The sequence below is a fragment of the Gossypium raimondii genome, chromosome 10, assembly GCF_025698545.1.
Source record: "Gossypium raimondii isolate GPD5lz chromosome 10, ASM2569854v1, whole genome shotgun sequence".
Taxonomy (NCBI): Eukaryota; Viridiplantae; Streptophyta; class Magnoliopsida; order Malvales; family Malvaceae; genus Gossypium; species Gossypium raimondii.
Window position 1 is genome coordinate 50,225,569 of NC_068574.1, and position 10,695 is coordinate 50,236,263.

The 10,695-nt window shown below is 29.2% G+C and overlaps 1 protein-coding gene across 1 annotated transcript; it reads left to right on the forward strand.

Annotated features, from left to right (window-relative positions):
* Positions 1-1,687: 1,687 nt before the first annotated feature.
* LOC105778654 (two-component response regulator ARR17) lies at positions 1,688-2,981 on the forward strand. Its single transcript, XM_052622722.1, has 6 exons — positions 1,688-1,881; positions 1,994-2,139; positions 2,231-2,301; positions 2,385-2,462; positions 2,555-2,625; positions 2,709-2,981. Exons 1-6 carry the CDS (start codon positions 1,724-1,726, stop codon positions 2,803-2,805), a joined length of 621 nt encoding a protein of 206 aa, XP_052478682.1. The 5' UTR covers positions 1,688-1,723; the 3' UTR covers positions 2,806-2,981.
* Positions 2,982-10,695: the final 7,714 nt, after the last annotated feature.

Consider the following 10,695-nt stretch of genomic DNA (forward strand, 5'->3'; position numbering starts at 1 on the left):
CATAGAAACCCTTTCGGAAAAAAACTACGGGCAGAGGAAAAGATAATTCGCTATGTTGAATTCAAATAATTACAAGAGGAGTAGACTGTGTCTATTTATAAACTTGTAAAACCATATTCTAATAGGAGTGTAGTAAGATTGAAACACCTTATTCTAATCAATATCAAATAGATGGAGTTTAATAAGGTTTAAAAAACGTTATTCTAAAATAAAATAAAAGAAGTATAGTTCTATAGGGATTTTACTTTTATTTTATTTTACCACTGTATTTTATTTAAATAATGATTCGAGTCACTTAATTCTAACAATTTTTACATTCATTTTGTGGGAACTTTGGTTATGTAGCAATGCTTTAGTTTTCTCCAACAATAGGCCTCTACGGGGCTTTTTGCAACGAATTTTGACTAGTACTGATGAATTTACTACTCTTTCCTTAGTAGTGAAAAAACTTTACATTCCAGAATTCATTTCGGTTGTGTGGAAACCTCGTCCGCAAGGTTGGGCTAAGTTGAACACGAATGGTTCATTTATAGGGAACTTGGGTAAGGCTGGTGCTGATGCTATTATTCATGATTATCAGGGTAGTTGGTTGATTGGCTCCTTCTGGCACATCCCTAGAGCTTTACATGTAGAGGCTGAACTATGGGCCATGAGAGATGGTCTAATTTTATCTCGACAACTTAACATTAACAATCTTGTAAGTGATGTTGATGCTACATCGATCATACATTTTATGAAGCATCATCTAACTCTAGATTGATATTGTCTCATTTGATTGATGAGTGCACTCCTTCATTATGAGTTATAATTCCTTGCTACATGTTTATTATGAAGGGAACAAGTTTGTTGATGCGTTTGCTCATATGGGGAGTAGTTTACAACTCCAACCCTCTCAAGATGTTTTTTCTTTTGATAATCTATTTTTTGTATGTGTTGATCCTCCTATTTGTTTACATGGTTTGCTTTTGGATGATGCCCACGCACAAGTTATGTATCAAACTTTATTTTAAATTTTAAATAATACTTGTTCCTTTTCCAAAACACACACACAACATATTGTCTTGGGTTTTGGACAAGCTTATTCTTATTTTATGATTTTAATGTTTTTATTATTTGAAATGATTTACAAGTACAACCAAGTACAAGCACAAATAATATATATTTAAATAAATACAACAAAAATCAAGTTAAAAATTTGAAATAAAAGATTAAAAAAAATCGTATTAAATCAAATTTAGAAAACAAGGCAGCAAAATTGTGTTTGACTACAGCCTTGGCATATTATCCAAAGGACTGGTTGGCATGATTCTAAAAAGATTTAAAAAGCTAAATGAGGGATTTAGTACAAGTCCCAAGACACATACCACATGGATGACTTCAAATCTTTAATAATTTAATGGGGGAAGAAATAGTTGAGGAAAGTCGAAGTTGGAGAATCTCTGCATGAACCCCCACCCACATTATGAAATGAAATCTAGATTTAATTATTTAATTAAATTGGCAAGAGAAATGGGCCACCACGATTGATTGAAACAAATCAGAAAATATTTGGATTTTGTTTGTTTCAACACCAATGGATTATAATTGATCCGTACCACCAAACCTTACAACTTAGAAAAACGATTCTGTTTTCCTTTTAATACATGTTCTTCATAAAACAAAATATAAAAACAAATTGCACTATTATTCTGCATCCCGTCTGTCTGTTTTACTGCACAGGCAAATGGCACATTCTGTTTTGTCAGATTGGATATATTTGCCAGCCCAAACCCCTCCTTCCCTCCTTCTCAATTATTTCTCATTTTTTCCCCTCAAATCAAATCAAATATTTCTGATCTCCTTCCTCACTTTCTCTCCCTCCAAACAGTCCCTTCTCTATAAGTATACCCCTCTCTCATTTACTCCCATAACACATCCCTTCTACTTTTTCCAACTTTTCTTTTTTTTTTTTCTTTATTGGTTTGTTTTGGTTCTGTTTTCTTTACAAGCATAGGATGCTTAGTTGTGGTGGTGGAAGTGGCGGCTGTTCCAAGGACATGGCGGTGGAATTAGGAGATGAACCCCATGTTTTAGCTGTGGATGATAACCTCATTGATAGGAAACTGGTTGAGAGACTGCTCAAGAACTCCTCTTGCAAAGGTATAATCTTTCTTTTCTTCTCTAATCCTTCATTTTTTATCCTTTTTTCTTTTCAAAGAATTTCATTTCTTTTAATTGTGTTGTGTTGCAGTGACTACAGCAGAGAATGCACTGAGGGCTTTGGATTATTTGGGACTGGGAAATGATACATTGGAAGGCACTGTAAGTAAATCATAAAATAAAACTCCATCCCTTTCTTCAAATTCATAAAGATCGTGCCTTTATGTCTTTTCTTTGTTTTACAGGTTTCTGAGGTCAATATGATAATAACAGATTACTGCATGCCTGGAATGACCGGCTATGAACTGCTCAAGAAAATCAAGGTACTAAACATTTCGTTACTCAAAAGTTGTTAATTAGTAACATTTGCAAGTACCCTTTTTTCATTTCACTCACCATTTTGAATTAAAACCAGGAATCATCAGTTCTCAAGGAAGTCCCTGTTGTAATCATGTCATCCGAAAACATACCCACTCGTATCAGTCAGTAAGTTTTCGTGTCATTCGTTGATGAATACAAATTATAATGTTAAAAAGATTGTAATGCATGCATACTGTATGTGGAAACAGGTGCTTGGAGGAAGGTGCAAAGATGTTCATGCTGAAGCCATTGAAGCAGTCTGATGTGAAGCAACTCACATGGCACTTGATGAAATGCAGGAACTGAAGTTAGAGAGGCAAGAAAACAACTAGGATTCAAGAACAAGATTTGTAATGAGAAAAAAGAAAGAAAGAAAAACTTTTTAAACCCACATTTGGATGGGGCATTGCAAATCTTTTATGATATATCAACTTTTTTTAATGTAATGTTATTAATATGAATACATATTGTGCTTACAGACATATCTTTCACTGTGCAAATACCATTGATTGTTAATTAGAAACGAGGGTTAATTGTGAAATGGGAAAGCTGATGGAGTGGAAAAGGAAAGAATCATGGGAAAGCTTTTTCACCTAATCCCCATGTGTTTTCTTTTCAGTTGGTCAGTACAAAAGAGGTCACACTTTAGGGATAAGAAAGTATTGTTTTGATTCTTTTTTATTTTTCTCATAGTAGGGTGGAGTGAAAAAATGGGGTGTCTATATTGTTTCCATTCTTCAATTTTCGTGCCTCTGACATTTCTGTTTTAAGCCAGATATTAGCATTGATACAAATATGATGATTCTATATACAATAATTGACTGAATGAGGTAACAAAGTCTTGTCAATGTTGGTAAAGTGAGATTCTATGTTTCAAATTCGGCTTTACCTTTGCCGGGGAGGAGGGACGGTTACATGTACGCCACGTTATCTGTATTTTTTTCAATAATTTTATATCACATCAATATTTTATTCGTAATTTTATCATACACGGCTTTATTAGGTAATTATTTTGTTTGATTATAATTTATTTGGATATGTTTAATTAAAAATAAAATAAATGAGAAAATAAAAACTATTCATTTTAAGAGAAAAAATTGTATGAAGCTGTGATTTCACGTCATCCTTATCCCTTTTCAAAAGAATAATGATAAATAAGATTTTTCCTTCTTATTTTTAGCTTTTTTAGTTGGATTTGAATATTTTCAGGAGAAAAAAGCTGAAAATAAAAAAAAAATCTGATTTGTCATTCTCCTTTTAAAAAGGATAAGGATGACTGAAATCACAGTTTCATAGAATCTCCTCTCATGCTAAACCCCTATTAGTATCTGATATTTATTGTGGAAATATAAGACAGAGTAAAAGTAGCATATATTTTAATATTATTATCATTAATGGCGGATCAAAATTAAATTGAATATTTTTATGATAGTAAAAATGTAATTTCATCATTCTAATAGCATATATATTTATAATTTTTAAAATGTTAAATCAAATTTTATTATTTTTGAAGGGTTAAAGTGAAATTTTACCATTATTAATTTAAAATTTTATAAATTATAAAGAACCTAAACTAAAAATTTATTATTTTAGGGGTTCATGGCCTCCCTGAGTCTCTACTACGCTTCACCACTGATTATGATCTATTTAGTATTGCTTTTGGACTCTTAAAGTAATTTTTGAAGCAAAAATAATACTAATCAATTAACTTTTACTTTTATATCGACTTTTCAAATCTAAATAAAAGAAAAAAAACTAGATTTAAGTGTTTTATATTTTTGGCTTTAAGTGAAACTAGGATGCATTTGTTTTACGAAAATAACTTACGAACAACATTTTTTTACATTTTCCTATAAAATGACTTCTTTTTTAGAAACTTAAGTATTTTTTGGAGAAGAGCTCATTTGTAGGTAATTTTATTTTATATAAAATTAACTTAATTCAAAATTAATATTATTATATTAATAATAATTTTTAATTTTAATTTTAAAAATTTTAAAATTATAAAAATTTTAATATAAAATATTATAATTTTCAATATTATTAAACGTACATATTTAATTATTTATATTTATTATTTTGATAAATTATTTAAAATTTCATTTTATTTTAATAATAAATTTTGATAATAATACTCTTCATATATTATTGAAAAGATTTAATATTAATATTTTAACAATAAACATTTATTACAATTATAAATATATTAATAATAAATGTTTTGTAGTATAAAGGTTAAAATATGTCATAAGTTCATGTATTTTTCACAAATTTGAAATTTAATCCTCTACTTTTTAGATTTAAAATCAAGTCTAATTGTTAATATTGTTAATTATATTTTTAATTTTAATATCTAAAATATGATTTATATATTCAAATTAAATTTTAAAATAATTTATATTGAGTATGTAAAAAATATTTAAATTTCATATTCGACCTAAATACTCATTCAACTTGGCTCCTCTTCCCAAATCCTTCCAATATTTTGGGATTTTTCTGTAACACTTTTAAATTTGGAAGACGTGGCACTTTGAGATTGTAATACTATTAAAGCTCTTGTTAGACATCTTTTAGTACGGGTTTGAACCATGTTACCCTCATCCCTTATCTTGGCTTTTTTACCCTGTTAATACACAAAAAAAATTGAAATAGTATGTCAATTTGATTATTTACCAAAATGGTATGAATTGAACAACACCCAAGGGTGGTGCTTGACATATTGGCGGCATCAGACTGAAATATGATGACCTAAAATATTCAGAAACCTAATGTGCAAATTTCTCATTTGTATTGGCTACTGAAAAAGAGCATTTAGGGTGCAGCTAATAGTGTGACGACACCAAAGTTTAAATAGGGTAAATTGCTTCATAAACTCTCATTGTTTATTATTTTCTTTTATTCCTCTTCAACACCAAAACTAGAGAGGTCTCTTACCAATTAGCCCAAAAAATTTAGAAAAATCTTATTATGTATAAATTATAATTATTAGTTAAATTTATAGTTTCTAGATATAATGTGAGTGAAAAAAAAACTACTATCAATATTGCTAATTGTCATGTCAGACATAATTTGAAAAAAATTATTTTTCGAAAAATAAATAAAATTTATTTCCAGTTGGAATCGACCTTTTTACAAAAATATTTTTTTGGTAGAAAAATTTTTTTGGACTAATTGGTAGAGGCCTTTCTATTTTTGGTGTTGAAGAAGAATAAAAGAAAATAATGAACAATGAGAGTTAATGAAGCAATTTACCCTATTTAAAGTTTGGTGTCGTCACCGTCACAGACACCTAAAAGTCTTTTTCGGCAGCCAATATAAATGGAAAATTTACATATTAGGTCACTGAATATTTTAGGTCATCACATTTTAGTCTGGTGTCGCCAATATATCAGGCGGCACCGGTAGAATACTGTAACAAACGTACCATTTTGATAAATAATCTCATGGGCATACCATTTGAGTTATTAATTTTTTTTATAAAAATAATTTTTTTAATTTTTTAAAAAATCTAAAAAACTAAAATTTTAAAGTATATACAAATTTTTAAAAAAATCAAAATCAAAATATATATATATGTAAAAAAATTTAAAAAAACATATAAAAAAAAGAAAAAGATGAACAGATATTTGAAAAACAACCATTGAATTTCCAGCTTTGACTAGATGGAATCCTAGGCCTAGCATACCTTTAGCTATGTTGGGAAAGTTTTATCTCCACAAAAAGTCTTTTGGGCAATTTTGCTCCTCTTTCAAGTTTTCAATGGCTGAATTAAACTCACCTGCTCACAATCTTTTCATTTTCCTCTTCATCACTTATCCAACTTAGCTACAAATACGGAACATATATTAGATTATGATTAGGGTCTATATTTTTTAGTTTTAACTGAAATAATCAATTAATTCATTTCGAAATCGGGTAATTAATTTTATTAATCGAATTTATTAATAATAATATATTATAGGCCTAATATATTAGATAGACCCAAGAAACATGTAAAATTTCGGTTAATTTGGTTAATGGCTTAAATTAACTTAAATTATTTCGCCGATTAATAGACTTTTAAAATATTCAGTTCAATTAACGGTTAAGAGATTTTAAATTTCGTTAATTCAACTTAGGTATTAACTAAACTATCTGTTTGGACACCCTTAATTATGACACACTTATCATGTGGATGAAAATAATTATATAATATATTTATTAAAAACTATATGGATACTAAATATAATTTTAATTGAAATGATAAATATTATGGTATGTTAAATTCAAATTCAAAATATATAATATAGATAAGGTTTAAGCATATTTTAGATAGGAATCTAGATGGTTTCCTTTAGCTATTTTCAAAGTTGGATTTTTTCTTCTAATTTTGCCAAAAGAAATGGGACATTTTCAAGAATCTCCCACTTTGGTCTTATAGAAAAGAAAGGAAATTAACCACTATGTCAAAAATAGAAAAGAAAAGAAAAGGATTTTATAACTTAAATAATCAGAGAATAATATTTTATTAAAGGATTAATAAAATGTGTGGGTCAATTTTCCTTCAATTTCTGTCATATCAAATGAAAAAACAAACTTTTGAAGCTCTCCAATATTTTCCAATGCTCATTAATTTCAAGTCACCATTTTGGTCAAAATCCAGCTGTTGGGAACTTGTTATTCCACCCATATTCTAGCTTTGTTTAAGAAGAAGACAATGGTGAAGGGGTAATTTTTAATTTTAAAATTTTTTGTATGTATATTTTTTTTAATTTTTAACTTTTATATATATTAATTTTTCAATATTTTATAACAGTTTTGTATTTGTATATTTTTTAGATCTTTTAGAAAAACTTTATACAGCTTTTAAACACTTACATAAATATTCAATCGTACCATAACACACAGTTAACCCCTAATATATTAACAAACACATTCCACAAATCAACAATCATCGTCAACATATCAACACATCAAGAAAAAGAAAACAAGAGTAGATTCAGGTTTTAGAGAATCCAAAGTGATTGAAACACTTCTTCACAAATCCTAATGATGGATAGCTAGATTTTATTAAAAATAACAACACATCCAAAAATAAACTGATTAAACAATATGAGCCGAAAGAGAGAGAGAGAGAGAGAGAGAGAGAGAGAGAGAGAGAGGGGGGAGAGGGAGGGAGAGAGGGGGAGAGAAAGAGAGAGGGACAATGACAGGGACAGGGAGGGAGAGAGAGAGAGGGAGAGAGAGAGATGAGAATAAGAAGGATCTTCTAGTATCTTTCTTTGTTGGAAGTGGTATTGGAGTCTCAGTGGTGATGACAATGACGACAAGTTATTTGGAGGAAGAGATGAGAGAGTTAGATTACACTTTTACAAATCCTATCAGAACACGTGGCAAGTCAAAAAGACTCACCAACAAGCCTCCCTTTCGAAATGACCATCTTAACAAATATGATCCATCCACCATCAGGGTCCCTAAGCTCTCATTGAGAACATAATATTGTTGGTCACCAAATAACACGTGAGTTCAACTTCTCTATATCATTAAATAAGAATAAAAGACAGGATTTGTCCCATTACGGATATCATCGTCTCATCGAAGACATCCACCCTACGCGTTCTATAATGATGGTTTAATGGGAAGTTCAACACATTAACACTATCCTATACAAGACCATCGCCTATAAATATCCCCAGGAATGATGAAGAAGGGATTGACTCTCCAAGAATACCAAGCCCATACTCTATCAACTTACCTTCAGCTCTTAACCTTAATACTCTCCTCACCTTCAATCTTTGTAACCTCCGGCTCTCCGTCTCGATTGGGTGAATTGGCCTCCACAACAACTGCCATTCTCTCCTCCATATCTCCTCCTTGTTGTACCATTGTATCAATAACAACATATCCAAAAATCAAATTGATTGAATGGTGTAGGTTCATGATTGGGGCAATTTTAGGTCAATATTCATGGTTTGATTTTGTGGTCTGTAAAGCGGATTTACAGAAAATTAATTAAACAAAAAGAGAAAAGGACAATAAGAGGGGTCTATTGGTTAGAAGTGGTAGGGGTGTGCCTTTTCGGTTTTAACTGAATTAACCGACCGAACCAAATTAGTTCAATTTGAAACTGAGTAACTAACCAAAATTAATAACAATATATTATAGGCCCAATATATTAGAAATTGGTCCAATACATTATATAAACTCAATATATAAAAATTAATGGATTTATAAATATTCTTATAATGGGCTTAAAAAGTAATATGAAAATTTAAAATATTTGAAAAAAACTAAAATTAAATTTAAAAAGTCAACAAAAAAATACAAATTTTAAACAAAGAAAAGTAAAAATTAATGTTTTTAATGTAATGTTTGTTATTATGTATTAAATTTAATGTTTCCAATTGAGTCTTAACTTGATTGGTATGGGCATTGTTACCAATGTAGGAGGAAGTGGGTTTGAATATGTTGAAGCGCATTATCCTCTTATTTATGGATTGGGGAGGGGTTCTGGGTAGTTCTAGACATTGTATAAAAAAATTAATGTTCCTATTATGTTTTTTTGTAATTTCTTTTCAACTTCTTTTAATTTAAAACAAAGAAAAAAATTATCATTGATTTTTTTATGTTTTAAACTTTTTTGAACAAAAAAAATGTACAAATTTCTGTTAATTCGATTAACTATTTTATTACACAAAACAAACATGATATAAACATACAAATATATATTTTATTACTTTCTATGTATCTTTTATTCTCTTTCCTTTTACCTTTCTTAACTATTTTCCCATCTTTCTTAAATTTTATTTGTTCACCAAAAAAAAAATTCAATACCCTTAAAATCCTAATCATTTTTTTATCTTAGGGTGCTTGGTGTTTTCCATGTTATAATTTCAATGAAATGTGATTTTATAAAATGTGATTGATGAGAATAACATCATTGTTAGGAAAGTTACTTTACAACGTTTGGTATACTTTGGAAAGTACTGTTTAAATTATGCAAAAGTTAACATGTTTAGTTCATTTAACATAATTCTAAGAATGTAATGTTATTTTACAAAATTACCCTATTAAATAAAATAAAATATTCATATATTTTAATATTTTAAATAATTTTATTATTAATAAATAATAATATATTTTTAATAATCTTTACTATTAAAAATATTTGAATTATTCCAAAAGTATAATTTTCTCAAATGTCGAACATGATACATAAATACACTTGCATATTGACTTAAGATTGTGAAAATATACAAGTTTTAAAATTTGCTTCACGACATAGCACTTATAAATTCAGATATATTAATGTACCATGTATATAGCTTGAAACATCTTCAACTTCTTAATATAGTAAACCACAATCAATTGTGTATAAATTGTTTTTCAACTTAAGCTATTAGTGATATGACTCGATGAAGTCTATTAGTTAGTTTTTATCTCGTTTTAAAATTTGAATTTAATTTGAATTTGAATTGTTTTATCTTTTGTTGTTATTTGAATAACTAACATTATCTTAGTCAAGTCTTTACTTGTAAAATAGGATCATTTATCAATGAATTTTGTGTGTCTTTCTTCTCATTCTTTCCAAAACCTTATATGGTATACAGAGCCAAATATCTCTAAATGAGAAAAGATCCTCCATTTTCTTCTCACCCACTCCAATCTTCCCGTAATGACTACGAATAACTCAACCCCTTCAGTAATTACCTCCGACCACTACTACTACAACTATTCAAATTGTCTAGTTCAACCCAACAACTATTCAAATTGTCTAGTTCAACCCAACCTCTCAATTACCTCTTAAGCTTCATGCTAGCTCCAACTCTTCGACTTGGAAATCACAATTTACCATGATGTTAGATAGACATGATCTCTAAGGTCACCTTGATAGCACCAAACCCGCTCTACCAAAACATGTTGAAGAGAATAACATCACCCAAACAAATCATGCTTATCACATTTGGTTTCACCAAGATCAACTCATCTAGCAAGCCATGATGGCTTCTGTTGATAACTCAATTGCCTCCACAATTGCTTCTGCTGATACTTCACAAAAAACATGGGCTCTTTTGCATACTTTATATGCAAACAAAAGTCACACATGAACCTATAGCCTTCGTGATCAACTTACTAAAGTCACAAAGCGAGCCAAGAGTGTTGTAGAGTATCTACAACAAATCAAGACCATCACAAATAAGTAAGTTGATGTTGGTT